The sequence below is a fragment of the Fistularia commersonii genome, chromosome 18 (assembly GCF_037954325.1).
Source record: "Fistularia commersonii isolate RoL2024-O1a breed Wild chromosome 18, RoL_Fcom_v1.0, whole genome shotgun sequence".
Lineage (NCBI taxonomy): Eukaryota > Metazoa > Chordata > Actinopteri > Syngnathiformes > Fistulariidae > Fistularia > Fistularia commersonii.
The window spans coordinates 9,123,508-9,143,740 of record NC_141301.1 but is presented as its reverse complement, the minus strand read 5'-3'; the positions used below and the strand labels follow the sequence as shown (position 1 = coordinate 9,143,740).

At 40.9% G+C, this 20,233-nt stretch overlaps 1 protein-coding gene across 1 annotated transcript; it reads left to right on the top strand.

Annotated features, from left to right (window-relative positions):
- The first annotated feature begins 4,643 nt into the window (after nucleotides 1-4,643).
- Nucleotides 4,644-19,322, top strand: bace2 (beta-secretase 2). The gene is made up of 9 exons (XM_086164575.1): nucleotides 4,644-5,169; nucleotides 12,049-12,137; nucleotides 12,235-12,451; nucleotides 13,905-14,036; nucleotides 14,671-14,805; nucleotides 14,893-14,994; nucleotides 15,352-15,501; nucleotides 15,601-15,769; nucleotides 17,256-19,322. Exons 1-9 carry the CDS (start codon nucleotides 4,876-4,878, stop codon nucleotides 17,495-17,497), a joined length of 1,530 nt encoding a protein of 509 aa, XP_086020701.1. The 5' UTR covers nucleotides 4,644-4,875; the 3' UTR covers nucleotides 17,498-19,322.
- The last annotated feature ends 911 nt before the right edge of the window (nucleotides 19,323-20,233 follow it).

Here is a 20,233-nt window from a genome sequence, read left to right as displayed (position 1 = left end):
ACTCTCTTTTATACACCCGTAAACACATGGCCATGTACCCGATGTCCGGCTCATCCCTATCATCTCTTCTAGACTCTCCTCATTTGGCCCGGTCTCCTGCAGCAGCAGCTGTGAATATGTACACCTTGTTAGGTGGGCTGACAAGTCTGGCAGAGGAAGATGCGGCGAAGTAGCTTGTTATAAAGAACGGGCTAGACATGCGTCAATCCCTGCTATGCCAAGGGAAGAGCGACAAAAGTCAAGTAAACAAGATTCTTTTTTTCCCTAAAAGAAAATACAGGAACATGTTGTCTGGCTTCGAGCCCCTTTATTTCTACGGTTTTGATTTAGCAAACAAAAGCTTATTCAGCCCGCAAATCAGCTAATAAAAGAGTGGCAGATTAGAAAAATGAGCTTTAGCTCAGAGGCTTGTGGCACACTGATCATTATGACCTGCCCTGCTATGAGTCCCCCGTCATGTCTGTGCTGTAATTATAGTATGTCCAATATCACAGGGAAATTCTAATAGATTCAGTAAATCTCAGATAAGCATTACTGGTTGCAGTCACGGGGCTGTCCGTGCAGCCGCAGATCATAATACTAATGTAAGAGTTCAGCAATTACTTCCTCTGGTGAACCTAATGATGATGAACTCCAAGTCCAGGGATGTTAACATGAATTTGAAACGACGACACAATTTGAGAATCCAATTGTTTTTTTTGTTTTTTGTTTTTTGCTTTCACTGAAGTTAGTGATGGACATGTAAGCAAGCAGTGAGCTGTACTTTGGATTAGACAGAAATAGAAAACGAAATAGTCCCTGCCAAAAGGTTTTATTAAAAGGTTAAGGCTATGATGAGGATTGTTTGATAAGTACTACTGATGCTCTATAATCACACTATATTTTAGAAACAAGTTATAATTTCGTGTTGCGTTATTTAAAAAACTGACCACAAATGAAAGACTTTTCCCTAGAATGGCATGATGATAATGTAATGACAAAAATTGTCAAGGAGATAATACTTTAATAACTCAAATTAAGCTATTTGCAAGATTAAACTCATTGACTCCTTTTATTTTAAAATTGACATGAATTAGTCCAATGTATTTGAATGTTTTATCAATAATCAAATTTTAATAATAACTGACTGAGTGCTCTTACAAAATAAGGTTAAATCAATTTTTTGGCAATGATAAAAATATTGATGTGATAGAAATATTATAGTTAAACACATCTATAAAGTAACTTTATGGGAATTGTTTTCAGAACATGAAGATGACAACAGCAAAATATAGGAATAATAATAATAATAATAATGATAGTAATAATGATAATAATAAGGACAATAATAATATAATTAAGATAATATAGTCTCTTCCTCTACCTCCCTCCCCCTACTATTGTTATAACAATATGTATAACAATAATAGTAGTAGTAGTAGTAGTATATATTTTTATCAATCAATTGATCAACAGAGCGATATTCTGACCTGGATCTGGTCAGAATATCCTCGAGTATACTCCTCGAGTATAAAATTGAACTTGAAACTACAATTTTTATTTATTTATTTATTTGTGACGTCAAACTAAATTGGTAATTTACCCCAAAAAGAATTATTTCTGATGGTGAGTCACTGAACTCTCATGGAAGAAGAATCATACACTCTTAACCAAGGCCAATTAACTGATTCATAAAATTGATTTGCAGTAACTTTTATATTTTACAGATTGTAGTTGTTTATTATGACAACACATTAAACATTGTGTGTTTTGGCTTTTAAACTGTGACCTAAAAAGAACTGTTGCTTCGACTGTAAAACACAAACTGCTTGTCAAGATGTCTTTAAATATTAATGAATTGATTAAAGGCCACAACTATGATCACATGTTGGAGCAAAAAAATACAATCATTATGTGACGACATTCTCGTCACAGCTGATTCAAAAATAAACCCATGGTTCTAACAATGACTTGTAAAACTGCATTAAAAGCAAACACATAAACACCATGGCTTATTTACATTTGCGAGTTCTGGGAATGATTTTTGGGGGGCAAAGGAAGGGCATATGCACATGAGATCAGGCGGAGCACTCTCTTCCTCTGTCATCAGATGTAATGATCAGAGTTATGAGGATTAGACCAATGTCCCAGTAAAGGAGCTTTGCGCAGCCAAATGTTGGACCACTGGCTCTCCTAATCTGCCCAATTTGCTCGACCACAAATTATGCTACAGTGCACTTCAGATTGGATTATAGGTAGAGGAATGGTGTAGAGCACCTTCCTGTGGCCAGCATCTGAACTGCAGGAATGAGCTGAGAAATTCTCTATCAAAAGCTAAAACTCAAGCAGACAATTAAATCATATGCATCACTAATTCGGCAAGGTCAGTGAGAATAGTTGAAATGCCTTGGTGACATTTTTGCTTTTTTTAATGGACGGGGGAGGGGCAGCAAATCATAGAGGTTATAATTTCTATCTTTGGTAACTTTACAGACAAACCAATTGAGCTGATGACATGTTCAATTGGCAGGGATATATTTTACCATCATGATCACGTACAATCAGCCGAAAGCATTTCATTTGTAAGTATGTTGTTGAAAAAAATTGGGTCATGAGCTGGAACAGGGTGGAGAGAAACCCTTTAGTCCAAACACGTACGACACCCATGATCAACCACTGTACTCCCATGGTTCCATGGGCAATAGCAGAAAGGCATCCTTGCTTCCCCTAGTTTTTGTACTCTCGGGCTACGGAAGTATTGCGGAGTCAAGCGGGAAAGGAAGAAACAGAAATTATTCTTAACTCGGTCATTCACAAGACCCACTGCATGACAAGCCGCACACAATATTGCCCACATTATCCAGGTTACCGTAGCTGTATAGAGATTCAGTGCTATGAATGAGAGATGGGAAGAGAGAGAGACAGCGAGAGGAGAAGAGAGAGAGCGAAGGAGGGGAACATGTGATAGTGTAACTGTGGACCCGTGAGGAATTTAAACTGAGACAGTGGTTGTCTCTGTGTGAAACAGGCAGCATGGAGAAGACCTGTGACATTGATCTTGCCTTACCATTGAGGCCCACTTCCTCCTCATGCACAATGCTGCAAGTGAGACTCCCCTGACTGACATTTACAGAACAAAAACTCTAAGATATAACTTGGTAGAATTTTGTACCCACAAAGTGGACTAGATTGACTGCCGGGATTACTCTGATGATGTAATCATCCAAATCCCCCTTTGACTTGTGCTGTTCATATTTTGTTATATATCTCACTTGGGGTGAATCTTGATGGAATGATTGCAAAGATTGTTGGGAGCAGCCATGGTCCTAATATTATAGGTTTCGTGTGAATTGCTGAGGCCGTATTAGTTTGGGCAGGAAGGGCATGCTCATCCTGAATTCTATTCATTGAGGAAAATTAAATATGGGCCAAAGGAGATTCAAACTGCTACAAAATTGATTGCAATGTCATTGGACAGATTGTTTGCAGATGAGCCAACATTGGTCATGACACGAAAGATCAACATTGTAAATATTTTGGGGAAATGGCGTTGGACTTATATTGAGGTTCAATAAATCTTATGTAATGTGCAGTGTAATAAATCCAAATGTGTGAATCTTTTCTTGCTTTCAAAATTGCATTTTGTAGAAGAAAAACATTTTGCCTGTTCTATCAGAAAAAAAATGCAAAACAAGATAGATAAACAAATTAACTTAAAAGTCATTCCCCGTGAGTAAGCTCTAACAACAAGAAAAGGCATTGGTGCTTTTGGTGGTGCAAAATATCAAAAAACGAACAAATAAATGTACAGAATAATCAAAGTAAAATATTAGAAAAAAAAAAGATAATTAAATTTTTAGGTTGCAAATAGTTCATATAATTCACATAAACCTGACTGAGCCACATTAGATCCACACCAAAAAGTGAATGGAGGAAATCCCTCGAACAAATGTGTAAGTCACACCTTGCTGGTTTTTGTTAAAACGATGCATAAAGTCAAGCACCAAGACATTTGTCACACTTGTCATCTATCTTTTACAAAACGTAAGGTCTAAAAACTTTTCTTTACTTGTTGCATTTGGTGATTTTCCCATACAACAAAATTCACTTTAAATACTGTGCAAAACAGAAAGAAAGGAAAAAAAATAAAATTTCTCTGAAAAATTGAGGATGTAAACTAAAGAACAAAGGGAGATACTTTTTCAATCATCCATACTTTTGCAATAATGTGCACATAAGAATGCCAGATCTGACATTTGCACATCAATCACCATTGTGGTTGACTGAAAATCTGACCCGAGGGATGGAGGAAGTGGTGAAATCGGCATCATCAAGTTAGCAGTAAATAACCGATGTCATTTTTTTCCCTTTAAAATAAAAGACCTACAGCCATGTCCGAGTCTATCGCTGTCCAAAAACAAAATGTAAGCAGCCATCGTTTGGGTGTGACACAGAAACGTCAGCTATATTGACGTTAGTCTCTTTTTCTTTGCGAAAATACGACGACACCGAAGCCTCCCGGGGGAACGAGACCGTAACGTTAGCAAGCGGAATAATTTTAACGTTTCTTACTTTGACAAAACCGGAAGTTAAGATGTTGTACCTGTCGCTAGCTTGTCGCCGTCGAAGTACATGGCGAAACATCTTTGGAAGCGAAACATTTCGAGTCGAACCGGTAACCTCCGTCGGCGGTGGCACTTGTAACCATGACAGCATGTCCAATTTGGTTTTGACGGTGAAGAGGTATTGTTTCCACCATGGCGTTCGTTGCGGCACAGACATTTTCATGATGGCGAAAGTGAAAACTTGAGGAGAAAACTTTTGAGCCAGGAGCGGGTTTCTTCTCCCACCACCCCAGACTCTCCCTCGTCCACGGCACCAATAAGCAACAGCGCGATGGCGCACGGTACTTCTGTCTCCATTTGTGCATTCGCTTTAAGTTTTTGCTTCGGCGTGACAAAGTGTTACCTTTCCATACCGCTTAAAATCTACCCGGGGAAGCACAATGTGTCTTCGACACGGGATTTGACCCCTCTTCGCCTGGTGGCGTCAGCGTCCGACGGGAACGGTCTCTCCCTGGCCTCGGACCCCACCGGGAAAGTCAACTTTCTGGACATGGTCAACAACTTGGAGGGGGACTCTGGAAGAGGCTACTACATAGAAATGCTAATAGGGACTCCTGGTCAAAAGGTAAGTTTTCCAAAAAAAAAAAAGAAATAATACCCTTACTGCTTTACCTATCAACCCCCGTTCCCCCATACATATTTATTTATTTATTATAATTTTTATTTTATTTTATTTTTTATTTGTGTTAGCATTAGAATATGATGAATAGTGTGTCATTCATTATTGTCTCGCTCTGTCTTTCCTTCTCACTCATCGTCTTGTATTTGTATTTCTTTTTTTCTTGATCTGGAAAAAAGGAGATTACTATCACGAGTCTTTTACATCTCAAAGCAAAGTGTCATGTCAGCATATATGAGGCACTGTATTGTTATAAATATATTTAAAAGATAAACGCCTAAACCTCTGTCTAACTGTTAAGACTTTTGACTTGACTTTGAAACCACAATCATCATGATTTGTTTTTTAGTCCCAAATGGCTCAGCAATTCTTATATGCATTCTCTCTTAAACCCTCCTTCCCCCCCATTTTGCAAACACAATGACTAATGGAAGCATCCCATAATACTAGTTCTTGCGGATGTTTGACCACTATCATGGATTATGATAACATGGATTGGACACGTGCATTAATTTTCCACATTTAGCAGCTCCATGTCCTGAAAAATCACAGACGACCCCAACACAAAAACAGTAAGTGATTCAGTCCGAGAGGCAATGAACATTTCTCCTTCTTTGCTTCAAAGAAAGTGGCTGGGGTGCTGTGAAACACAGATGAGTGGAGTTTTGAGAAAAAAATAAATTAAAATTAAACACTTAAGTCGACCTCGGTGACAAATCGGCTCGTCGCTTTAAAAACCATGACGTCACCTTAAAGACTTCAAGACAGCCAGAACTTATCAGACACTGCCCTGTCTACCATGTGATACACTGAAGGTGGCTAATTTAGTGGGTCGAGTATATAACACCCCGAGGCTTCAGCTGGTACACAGTTACATATTTATCTTAGTTTATATATATATATATATATGTGTGTGTGTGTGTGTGTTTGTGTGTGTGTATGTTTATCTATGCGAGATGTGTGTGTGTTTTCAGTATGAACCTAAGGGGCGACAATCTATGAATTCAGCTTTTAAATTTTCTGCTAAGTTCGCTTCCGCATCATGGTAAGATAGCATCTTGGCTGTGGGGTGCATTGGCTAGCTCAAGTTTTCATAGCCTTAGGGTCTGTAGGTAGACTTAACCCCTTCTCACATGCACTCACATGATGCCGCCTGTGAGGACCACTGTTTGTAACCAGGCAGCTGACAGGGATTATGAGGCTCCGAGGAGGAAACCGCTGCCTCCGTGTCGCACAAAGAAGCCATATTACTGGCTTGTTTTCTTTGGGTTGCATGGAAATGTACCTGTGTAATTTATTGTTGTTTTAGACCCACTTCTTATGTGAAGCGCCTAACAAGATCAAATTAATGTTTAAGGAGGACTAAATGGTCCCGAAAGAATTGGTGTAAGGATTTTCCTCCTTCACTATTAAAAATACATGATGCTTTAGGGTGTAGTTGGTTTAAGACTAAGATGTGCCTTTGTGTTGTAAGTAACTGTGTTTGAAATGGTGCTTAAACCAATGGTGAATTATTTCATTAATACCTTAACTTAATGTTCTTAGGCATCTCAGTTAAACAGATCAGACCATGTAAGACTTGCATGGCACGGCTCAGGCTCGTGGGCTTACAGAGGCTTAGTAGTCCAGCCTGGTGTGCCACTGCCTTGTGTCAATTTTGGTGTGGGAGACAAACAAACCAAAGTTACTGAGCAACTTTGCACCATGACCAAGCTGACCTTCAGAAAAAAAAAAAAAGTAATAGTATCCCAACTATAGGCAGTTCTCCAGTCAAAGGTTTTATTTATAAATGTATTTACAGAATAGGTGTATATCTTCCATAAGTCCAAATTTGTCATACAGGTTTGGAGGCCCAAAATTACAATTCAAAAGAAAGTGATATAGAACAGGTCTAATGTTACATCTCATATCAAATGATCACTCTGTTTTACCATAAAATACAATCTTTGCATCTCTGTTACAGAATGCAAGTCAAACAGTAATTACCATACGGTACATGAATTGTTGGCTTAATTTGTAAGACTTGTACTGACAACATTTATTTTCTTCGCTTTAAATAATTTTCTCTAATGTAAAAAAGCAGTAAGTTGTATGATATATCTGGTTAAAAATGGGTTCAAAAATGTTGTTGTGCTATTCATTTTTTTATTTTACATACCTAGCATTGTGTTTTCTCTTTTCAAACCAACCACCCTTGTTATAAAGGAAATAACATCTGGATATGACTCATGCTTTGCTCTTTTGACTGATATTGACTGGAGTTAACATCAATCAGTAACCAAAACAAGTCCCAAGTCAACAACCCTCCCTTTTGACTAGGGATTTTGCCAAAAAAAAAGCAATTATGCAAAAACAGAAATAGTCTAAATTCTGTGTTAAATCCTCAAGGGTTTGTCCGAGTGTTAGTATATTAGCAGAATAAATCAGCTAAGATAACAAAGAAAGATAACATGTTTTTTGTTTACTTTGAAACTGACCATTCCATTGTCAACAGGCTGTCAAATTAGAGGTGTGTTTCGGTGTGATATACTTGTGTCTGCACACTGTTACTTTTTGATCTACTTCCTCTTTGCCATCATGGGTTCATATTGCCTGCATTGTGTCCAATAAATAATTCTGTTATGTCCACTTGCTTGGCCTTAACTATTCAGTTTTGTCCTCATTGTGCAGCCTCTCTATCTATTTGAGATTTGACAAAAGCTCTCAAAACGCTACAGACAAACTGAACGCTACTGACAAACTTTTATTTTATTCTATAGATATTTTCTGTTATTCACCTAAACCCACCTATACCTTTAATAAAATGTGCAGTTATGCTGTTTGATCATCTCAAACTTGAGTGTTAAATGGGTAAGGACACGGTGAGGCCTACAGATAGATTATCGCAGGATTGCAAGTACTCCACTGTACTTCTCTGTTGTGATTATGGCAGAGCTGAGTTGGACGGCAAAGCTCTCAACTGAGAGTGGCCAGAATGTATTTCCACCACAACAAGGCATATTGTCAGACATATTAAGAGGTGCTTGGAAATCTGCAGCGAACTTAAAGTACATATCTGCTGCTCTTTCAGGCCAAGGCACAAAGCATCCTATCCCTCGCAATACACTGGGCTCTGTTGGGGTCCAACCCATGATGGAGCTGTTTGAGTCTGTTCGCCTGAAACCAAAATTTCATCCCAGAAACAAATCCCCATATTAAAGCAAAAGTGTGATGAGCAGAATTAACTGCAACTTCTGCTGACGAGTTCCTGCTAAATTCCATGATCTAGTGTTACAGGAGCAAAACTAGAGGATCGTCATCTGCTCTTCAAACTGCCAAATAATACGCACAGAGTCACCAACATCATCCAAATTAAAGTTTACGTACTGGTTGTAGTGAAATATCTGTGCGTATCAAATTAGCGATTTGGTATTTTGTTGCTGTGAAATACAAGGAAAATTTAGGAAAACCTCAGTCGTTTCTTAATTCGAACCCATGTTTCAACCGTTTTCCAGCCAGACATGTGATCACTCCAGAATGACCTCCATTATTCTTTCTCAATGCAGTAGACCACAATGTATAGATGGTGAGCACAACATAGACCCTCCCCTCGGCTCCACACGTACAATGGAACATTTATACCGGCTTCTCGTGTCAGCACAGCTCAGTCTACACTAGTCTAGATATCCTTTTTTTTTTAAACTCAAAATTTCCATGTAATTTAAAACCGTTAAGTAAAAATTCTCACGTATATTTAACTGAATGATTATGTTATCACTGCACCGCAGTGTTAATTGGGCCACTATTGAAATGAGCCCCTAATAGCTGCAGCTGTTAGTGTGTGGCACAGCCAGGGTGAAGTGTCGGCTGGAGAGCCTCACATCTGCTAATTGCTACAAGCAGGTACCAGATGCACATTGTTGCCACGGAGCCGCCACCAATTAGACAATGAATACTCAGCTGTGGGCGTCTGCATCATGGTGGGTTGGCGGGTTGGAGGGGGGGGGGGGCTTTGCCTCAGGCTCACTAGCCAAGCTAAGGAAGAACAGTGTGACTGCCGAGGATTGGTTAAATTAGTTGGTAAAAGGAAACACTCTCCGATCTGGCCTGTTTAACCAGTGTGGGCTTTGCGCCTGTGGACCGATGACATCTGCAAGGCCACAGCGGGGAGTTTTTTTGGCTGGCTAAGGTACAGCAATGGAAGCAGAGCCAGTGCAATGAGGAGGAACTGATAAGCTTGATTCCCATGGACAAGCCAAAAGGAACCAACAGGAGCTTCCTGTGCCTGAATCCGTCCATAGCACATGGTTGCTTATTCACCCAGCCAAGTTGGTTATGTTTTTGGTACTTCTTATTCTGTTGGATCAAATACTGACCAGACAGTTCCTGGAGTTTTTTTTTCTCAGGGCCAAGGAATTTCAGACATGTCATAAAGCATAGTTAAACAAATTCCAATTTTATAATGTTTTTTTTTTTCATTTTTTTATACATCAAATCTAATATTAGGTCTGAATTCTTGTTTTTTGGGGGATTTGTAGTTTGTCTTAGTCAGGGCAGTCTGTATTTATGTTTTCCAGAAAATAGGGGTTATATGTGTTTTATCAGATTGGTCCAGATTTATGGCTTTTGAAGTCTGTGCATCCTCAGCCAATGCATATCTGGGGGCCGGGAGTTGCCAGATGCCCCCAGGGCCAAACCATATCACAAATACTGCCATTAATAATATGAGTGCCGCTATATTCCCAAAGAAATACTGTATACCGGTAATAAACACAATTCAAAAATACCATTAGGGTCCTTATAAATGTGTCACCTGACAAAATTGAAATGATGTGTGAAACTCAAACCCTGACATATTTTTAATCACAGCAAAAATTAATAGATTAATTCATTAAAAATGATAATTGTATATTAAACTACTTTTTTTATCAACAAAGCATCACAAGATGTCCAAACGTAGCAGCTGAAATGCCAAAAAATGTTTGAATTCTGAAAAATGCTGATTATTGCATTTTTTTTTTTTTTTAATTCACTTAGAAATATATAGATAAGCATTAAATATAGAGCTCTACTTTGCCTGATCGATGAGGAAGGCGGTGCACAAAACTTAAGATACTGCGCTGTATTGATTCTCCTACCTGAGTATTTTGTTAAAAAAAAGGTCTAGTTTTCTGTAATCCTGCTAACAGATGGATAGACACTGTGGAAAACATATCCTTCTTGTAGGAGGTAAACCATTTCCCGCCAATGCCTGCTTTTTTTCTCCCGGCAATAACATCCACGGAGGACCCATGTCCGAATGATTAGAAGTAACTGTTTTGAGTTTGTGCTGCCCAACACGTCGCAATGTCTCGTGAGCTCATACGCAGATGCCCATGATGCGTGATCCTCAGGTGGCCGCGAGGTATTTCCCTTGCAATAATGTTGCGGTGGGGAATGTGGGTGAAAGACGCGAGCCGGCTAATTTGTTCCTGCTCACTGATTCCCGACATGCACTAGAGCCAATACACATGGACACACACACCAGAATGACTGGACGGGTCATATTCACGTCAGTCACTTGAAGCATCCTTGAATTGAGAATGACAGGCTGGAGAGTAATTATAATGGAACTATAAGATTTTTATTCCACCCCCTCGGTTGAAAAAGCTCCTCACACATCATGTAATAACATGCAAAGCACTTGAGGCAAAAGAGAGAAGATGGTCGGTCAACCAGTTACGTTTTGTTTCTTCACATTAAAATCAGATCGCTGTTTAAATCAGGCCAAGGTCTGATTGCAGTGACGCTGCCTTTGAGTTTCTTGTTTTATTTGGTGTATCAAGTTCAGCATTTCCAATTTAACACCATCGATCCATCCATTATATACCGCTAATCCTGCACTTAGGGTCTCGGGGATGCTGGAGCCTATCCCAGCTACCATTGGGCGAGAGGCAGGGTTCACCCTGGACGGATCACCAGTCTGTCGCAGGGCCACATATTTTACTCAATTTTCCCCTTTACCCCGAATCAGAACGCTTGTTTGTTTGCTTTTTCACACATTTAAAAACACTATCTTGAAGAACAGAGCCTTGAACAGAAAATGCAAGGATAGTAAAGTTTTGACCCTCAGTCGTGCACCGCATAGATATCACGTCACAGACAAGGTCCTTCAGGGCGTTAGGGTTACGTCATCGCCAATTTGAGCCGGAGCCACTAAATACCTGTGACCGCCGCAGAGTCATTTGACCTGCCATTGAATGCCAAAATTGCACTCTTTTCACAGGCCAAGACAATAGTGAATTGTTTTAGGGGGTGTTTCTTGGCCAGTGTATTCGAGGCTAAAGCTAAAATGAAATCGAGGTTTTGTGCCCTCAGTGCAATTTTGTAAAAGTTAAATTTTGGTAAAAAAAAAATATATATATATATTTGTGATGGTTTCAAGATCTGCAATGAGACGGAAAAAAGAACTAGATAGCAATGGATTACTATCACTATATGGGGATATGTTGTGTTATTTCATTTTGCCTGGATTTGAAATTTGTCTCAGCAAATATAAAGTGTGTCTTAATGTATATTTTTGTCAAATGCTTGTTTCGGTCCCTATATGACCCTGTTTTTTTTTTGATAAAGCCCATGAACAAAATATAGATCTGTTTTAATGCCTGTGCTGTGAGTCTTCTTAAAGTTCCCTTTTCTGTTTCTTGACTTCTCTTCTGCTTTTGTTTTTTTATTTTAAAAAAATGCTTATCAAATTATCACTGAGCTGCATCTGTCAATCTTACGCCATCACTGAGGACATCTGAGTTTCCTAACAAGCTATGTAAAGTGTGTGTTGTAAAGGAAATACTGCTTTGTGTTTTTCAGCTCAACATCCTGGTGGACACAGGCAGCAGTAACTTTGCTGTGGCTGCAGCTGCGCATCCTTTTATTACTCACTTCTTTAACACTGCAATGTGAGTGGCCGGCACGCTGCGGGATTTGATGCCTGTGCATTTTGAAAATTCGCACAAATGATCACCTATTCATTTTATCCACCTGTCGTATTTTCAGCTCCAGTACGTACAGATCAACTGGCCGGTCTGTGGCCGTCAGGTACACCCAAGGCAACTGGGAAGGGGAACTTGGGGTCGACCTGGTCTCCATTGTTCAAGGCCCGAATGGAAGTATCAGCATCAACATAGCTGCCATCCGGTCCTCCGACGGCTTCTTCCTCCCCGGTGTCAACTGGCAGGGCATTCTTGGTCTAGCCTATTCTAAGCTGGCACGGGTAAGAGACAAACTCCCAAATCTTAGAATGTTATTTTTAAACCCCATGTTGCATGTTTCATATACAGTAAGTCGGCTGCTCCAGTAGTCTTGCAATCTCACTAAAACAGGCCTCCTTCAGGGTCTTCACATAAATCGGTGTTTTTTTTTCCCACCGCTTCGTTATCTCATTTTCGATAGTTAACAGTAAAAGAAAATAGAATTGCAATTTATGAATGTTGCGAGAGTGTAACACACACTTCAGCCTCTTGTTAACGTTGGAAACAGTGAAACGCTAAACCAACTGTTTTTGTGAAATTCTTGTTTCTGCAAAAGTGGTATGTTATTATCAGTGAAATTGATTAACGGGTTTTAAAACCAGAGCTACATATCATCGCCTGCTTCAAAGAAAAAAAAAAGTTGATTATGGAGTTGATTTAGAAAACAAAAAGAACATTTTTGTCAAAAATTACTCGGGCAACTGTTTTAAGAAGGTGATGATATTTAGATTAAGACTTCCAGAGGGTTGGAGTGACAATACGTTTCAGTTTAGTAGGTTTAATTCAACTACAATGTTTTTTGTTTTTGAATGTCTTTGTTTTTAATGTTTCTACTTTTGATAAAACCAAAATGTGGTTTATTAATCAGTTTAATCATATTCGATTCGTTGATTTATAGAAATTATCTGAAAAGGCAGGAGTCTTTCAGTGATAAATAACGAACAGACACAGCAGAAAAGCAAGTTATACAAGCCGAACATGAGGAAGAAAGTTAGGAGAGGGCAGAGAGGAAGAAATTAGTCACTTGATAATATCAGGGTTTGTTTGTTTTTTTTATATATCAAGTTAATAAATTTCCTTCCACCCCCAACTTCTCTTTTATAACACTGAGAAAACTTTCCAAACACAAGTCCTGAGTGTGGTCACGGTCATTTCACATGACAACAGTAAAACTCTCTTGCGCCTCAGTAAGCAAGAAATGCTTAAACACGAAAACGGCTTTTCACGCAATGGAATCGTATTGACAAAGCCCAAACTTTTTTTGGACTATTTTCAGTAGACATCGGGAGAGAAAAAAAAAAAGAATTGGAAACGTGAGTGTCACCTACCATCCGGTATCTTCAGTGTGATAATTCACTGACGTCAGAACCTTCCACCACAGAGTGTCTTTTCATCTGCAGCTTCCCACAGCAAGCTTTTCAGTAAAAAGTGCAGGTGATTGAAAGGCAGATGGACACATGCTGTCTCCTTGTGCCGCCTTAGCTTTCAGATCTCCCATGTATTTTGGTTTAAATCACCTGAAGAAAAATCTGCATTTCTGAGGATTCTGAATTACTTTACTAACAAAGTCTGCATGATTATTATTTTTTGACTCATGCCATAAAGTCATGAATCCACTTTGGTTTCAACATTTTACTTCAGGGAAAAGAAATTGCAAACTTAAGTCAACGATAATGCACTTTCTGTCTGAACCAGCCGGACTCATCCGTGGAACCCTTTTTCAACTCTGTGGTGAGACAGCTGGGAATTCCTGACATCTTCTCCCTGCAGATGTGCGGCGCTGGGCTGTCGGCCAGCAGCACAGCGGACCCCGCGGGTGGCAGTCTTGTGAGTAGTCAGCAGGGGTTGCTCTTGAAAGAGCCCGATTAAAAAAAAAAAAAAAAAAATGGGGAAAAAACCCCAAACACATCAAAACGGTTTAGTCGATGACATAAAGGTTGCTCAAAGGTGAGAAAGAAGAAGCACCACTGCCGAACTGTGGTCGCGTTAATTGTCCACGCACTTCTGACACAACCCGCATCCGATCGATATTTTTCTAAGCCAGACAGGATTAGCACGTGGCAACACACAATCCCCAGACTACAAATTCCCTCAGACCGAGCAGCCCAGCGTGTTTTAAAGGTATCATAGTTGGTATCCTCCATGTCTTTGCCACTTTCCCATCAGAAGCCCAGGCAAGTGAAAGTCTGGCTAATTTAAAGTCAAATCGCATCCTGCTGGGAGAAAATCTGCTGTTGTTCTACGAAAGACCCAAGTAACTTGATCACCACGAGTTAACAAGGAAATTATTTGTATTGATAAATGTAGAAAATGAATCGTTTGGTGTTTTTTCGGCCTTAATGTGTAATTGAAGTCCAAAACTTAAAGCACATTTCACTGTTTCATGGCAATCACATCATAAATAAGTCATTGAACGTTAGAATTAGCGGTTTAAGCGTTACGTTGTGTATTTATTTCCCAGATCTTGGGAGGGGCAGAGCCGACTCTGTATCAGGGGCCGATGTGGTACACCCCTGTGATAGAGGAGTGGTACTATCAGGTGGAGGTTCTCAAGCTGGAAGTCGGCGACCAAAATTTGGATCTGGACTGCAGAGAGGTTTGATTGAGATCTTCCATTAGGAATCCATTGAAGAGATTTCATACAGCAATTCACTCTTTCTTTTTTATTTTTTTTCCCTTTCAGTACAACATGGATAAAGCTATCGTCGACAGCGGGACGACACTGCTGCGACTTCCTGTCAACGTCTTCAATGCCGTGGTGGAGGCAATCACGCGCAGCTCTCTGGTACGCCCGCCAGCTTTCCAGAGACAATGATGAAACGTGTTGTTGTGAGCAAAGACCCGTGGGACACACAAGCACACACTCGCTGTTCAAGGACATTGTAGCTTTGAAAGGTGGCACTAGGAGTTTTTCTGCAGGAAACTCCGCTCAATGTATTTTTCTACTTTTTATTTATTTATTTACTTATTTTTTTTAATGTGTGTAAGCCCTTCTCAAGTTTTATTTCATCATTGAAGCCATGTTTTTAACTGAAAGAATAGCTTCCCTGCTTAGTAAATCTCAACTGAGCAAGGTTATGAATTTATTTCATCGCCTCTTAACTGCTCCGTCCGTGTTTTCCCCCTCACCTCCGGTTCACAGATTCAGGATTTTTCTTCAGGGTTTTGGGACGGCACTAAGCTCGCTTGCTGGATGAAAGGAGAGACCCCGTGGAGGTTTTTCCCCAAGCTCTCAATCTATCTAAGAGCAACCAACAACACCCAGTCCTTCCGCATCACCATCCTTCCCCAGGTACGTTGACACAAACACACACAGGATATTCCCTGAAGAAACATGAAGGTATGGTTGTCAGTAGTTTCCTGTTTGTTCCCCCCTCCCCACACACGACAGCTATACATCCAGCCAATCACAGATGTGGATGGCACATTGGACTGCTTCCGTTTCGGAGTGTCCTCCTCTGCCAACGGCCTTGTGATCGGTGCCACAGTCATGGAAGGGTTCTACGTGGTGTTCGATCGGGCTCAAAAAAGACTGGGCTTCGCCATCAGCACCTGTGCAGGTGGGTCAACACAGCCTGCTGAACCTGTTGAAGTTTGTAAACACCATTGATGGGACACCCCCCAACCCCCCTTGAGAAATAAGTTTGAGTTAGCTGAACTGAGTTTGTACCAGCCACCTCTTTTAAGTACAAAGATCAACTTTGCTCCGTATTCAGTAATCGGTATTGGAGCAGTAGTCTGCCGTATGTTACAAGGATGCAGACTTGTGACAGAGCAGTTAAAGAAAAAAGATAAAACTATTGATGAGTTTCTTTGCAGTGGTCACTAGTGATTGACGCTTCAATCACTGACTAAAAGGCTGCGTTGTAGCAGATTATTTACACGTTTCTATGTATGTTCTTCATACAACTGCCCCGGTTGTGGTTTTGGTTACTGATAGATGTTGTTCAATTCTATAAATTTATACGGAATGGACAGAATATTCGTGAAACTTTACTTCATTAAATAATCAAACATTATATTCTTTACGGGGGCTGAATTCCATGAAGTTGTATGATGTGTGAATGAATCGTTCAAAACTCATTGGTACATTTTAATGACTCATCATTCATTGTCTCTATTAACTCATTCACTAACTCTTCCCGGCCACTACTATCTACCAAAGAGGCTAGAAAGAAAATATAGAGATGAGAGAAAATAAGAGACTAGACAAGATTTCATTATTGTATGACTGCTGCTTTAAAAGCATTTGTATAACTATCTCAACTTAAGGACTGGATTAGCCCTGTGGGAAAAGCAGTAGCTCTGGTTTCTTGTTTCCTTGCTAAGAGTTATGAACGAAGAATCACAGAAAGCTTACATTAGCCCCCTCCCCACTCACAAAATGAACGACTCATTCAGTAACTCAGTGAACAAATTACTCAGTAGCTCACAGCAGTGCTCCTGTAAGTTCCAGTAACTCAAGGAATGTGTCACCAAGTAGTTAACAGCAGCCCTCCCCATTAACAAACGGATCACTAAGTAACTAAATGAACAAATCACTCCGTAACTCATAACAGCCCTCCTCACTTACTAAACGATCAACTCACTGAGTAGCTCAATGAAGGAACCACTCAGTAGTTCACAGCAGCCCTCCCCAATCACTAAACGAACGACTCACTGAGTAACTACATAAATGAATCACTCAGTAGCTCAGAGCAGCCGGCCTGCTCAGAAAATGGGTGATTGACTCAGTGACTCGAATTACTCCAAAACCCAATTCTCTTTGGTGCGTGACTCATATATACTGGAGTCATTAAAAAAAAATCGAATTTCCCATCACTATTATGAACTTACAGGTTCTATCAAGTAGATGTACAATATTTTTTTGAAAAGCATGGAAAGACATGTTAGACTTAATAAAAATTTAGGGTTTTGGTGCCACTTATTTATCATAGTCCTTTAGCCCCAAATCTTTAGCTAAGCTTCATTTCAAGTTTGACCACCCGTTTGTTCCGACATTTCGGATGACACAGCTAGTATGAATCCGACTGTATTTTTGTGCAGTGAGCGGCGGCGCAGCTCTGTCGGAGATAAGAGGACCTTTCTCAGCGACAGATGTGGCGACCGACTGCTCCAGTGGCATACTGAAGGAGCCTCTTCTGTGGATGATCTCCTATGCCCTGATGGCCGTGTGCGCCGTGGTCCTCATCATTCTGCTACTCCTGCTGGTCCTGCCGTGTCGACGCAGGGACCGCTCTGGGGAGATAACCGACGAATCCTCGCTTGTGCGGCACCGCATCAAGTGACTGACAGGAAGCGGACGGGCACACCGGGTGAACGGGCGGGGAAGTAGGGAACAGAGCCAGCCCTCGGCATTGGAGATGGGGTGAGGTTCAACCGGCACTGACTGGCGACATCCAGATCTCCAACAAGCTGCAAGCGTCCACTTAACCCCGATAGAGGTAGACACAGACCATCAACTGCCTCTCAAAGGAAAAATATCCACCCGGTTAAAACCACCTTCAAAAAACAACCGTCCGTGACATACAAAGCATTTCGGGTTGTAACGGTTTTCTTGTTCTGTTGCGTTTGGTCTGCATTCGTAAGACGTCAACACCGTCGCCGAGGAAAAACTGTTCAAGAAGAAAACACGCGCAGACAAAAGCACTCCGGCGAATGTAGGATGTCAAGGGTGAAATGAACTACTAAACACCCCACGAAACAAAACTTGTAGCAGAACCCAACAGAACCGGCGATCTGTGACGGCGCGCTCGAAGGGTGGGATCCCCTTCCTTGCTGACAAGACACAGGACAGTGGGCGCAAGACAAAAAGAGCACACGCTCTACAACCACTGGTGCATTCTTCAACAAACTACCACTATCATTTTTAAGAGGAAAAAAAAAAATGTATATTTTTCATTTCCAAAGGTTCCATGTCATCTTTAAAAGTGCCTTTCTTGTTTTTTTAAAGCGGGTGATGCACGGCCACGAGACATAACACGGAAACATCCGAGAAAAGAATGTAGCCGCTTGTCTTCTCGCGCCTCAGAGCCACAGTCACAGTGTGTCTTGCGTCTGCGGTAATCGAATTGGAGGTGAAAAAGCTGCTGAAACAATCACTGTTGTTACGGAATGTCAGAAGTTAAACTCATGTTTACAGTGCTTGTAACGCCGTTTAAATCTTCGCTCACCGCTTGTATATTTTGCACCCGACAGGATAAGCGGGGCAGGATTCACTCGGCGAAATCGCACTTTGTCTCAACTAGCAATCAAAAGCGTAATGTAAAGCTCAAGATTAATATTTCTGAAACCTGTGGGGGTGAAATGATTGTTATTAATAATTACACAGTCTCTTGTACTCTTGTAATTTTACAAATCCTGTGTATTTGAAGCCTTTCCACTGTCTGCATTATTGTTCGTATTCTTCGCTTTTAAGGTGCAGACACAATATTTATAATGTGCATTTTATACAAAAATCTAGCTGGCATCGGAAGCCAAAGGACGTCCAAACTGTTTTTTTTTCTGTAAAACTAGAGGACTAAAGAATGTCGACAGTTTTCTGATGCGATGCCTTAGGGTGCACGCACGCACGCACACACACACAGAATCAGTGATCAATAGCAATGTTGGCCCATCTTCAGATATACGTAATTTATCAACTCTATAGGCGAAGTGGCCGATTGTACCCAATCCAGCAATTCATACATTCTTTATTGTATTGTAAAGTTTCACAGAGGCTGTGGTGATTTTCAGCCTTAGGCACCTCATTCGTTCTTCTTCCCAATTGTCTTCCAACATCATTTAGAGAACAAATTTGATTGGCCCAAGTTGTCGAAAACAAAGAAAGAGGCCCGGCGATGAACTTGGCTACTTCCAGGGAAGAGGAACTACCTCACTCTACAAACACAAAAAAAACAATTTAAATGGGATTATTTTCATCAAATCAGAAAATGGTGGAAATAATTGTCAGTATTATTATTCAATATTTTTCCAAAAGACATATATATACACGTCGGGCCTTCAGATTAATTTGAAGGCAACCTGAAATAATTTCATTCACTTATTTTAAAGTGTTTTTTTTTCTGTATCGAAGTTAAATTTGTGCTGGAAATAAAAACTCTTGAGCCCAAATCAAATGTACATATAGTGTTAGATGCCATGGAGAATGCCATCGGTGTGTTGGAGAATCCACGCATCCTCTGGATCTACAGATGCTAAGTCAAGCTGATTTTAGAAAATTTAATATAAATTAATTCTGTTCATAACTTTAATGGACAGAATTTCTAGGTGCAGCCAGTGCGTCGAGGGGATCTGGTTTTGTGGCCGCAGGATCGAGTCTCTGCTTTTTGAGGCTGTGTGATTCTGTTGGCTTCATCAGGCCATGTTTTCCATCTCTCACTGGAACGGTTCGCAGCCGAGTGTGAAACAGCCAGGATGAGGATCGGCGCCCCCAAATCCGAGACCGTGGTGCTCAACTGGAAATAGGTGGATTGGCAACTTAAGTTGGGGAAGAGGTCCTGCCCCAAGTGGAGGAGTTCAAGTATCTCAGGGTCTTGTTGACGAGTGAGGGAAGGATGGAGCGGGAGATAGACAGGCGAATCGGTGCGGCTTCTGCGGCGATGCAGACGCCAAATACGGACTCAGTGATACTGAGCCAAAAGATTTACAGTTATGTTCCCACCCTCACCTATGGTCACGAGAAAGAACGAGATCGTGGATACAAGCGGCCGAAATGAGTTTCCTTCGCAGGGTGGCCGGACTCTCCCTTAGAGATAGGGTGAGAAGTTCGGTCATCCGGGAGGAGCTCGGAGTAGAGCCGCTGCTCCTCAATAGAGGGAGTCAGATGAGGTGGCTCAGGTATCTGCTCAGGATGCCTCCAAGGGGAGGTATTCCGGGCATGTCTATCTAGGAGGCGACTACGGGGAAGACCCAGGACACGCTGGACAGACAATGTGTCCAGGCTGGCCTGGGAACGCCATGAGGTCCCCCTAGAGGAGCTGGACCATGTGGCAGGGGAGAGGGAGATCTCGGCCTCGCTGCTC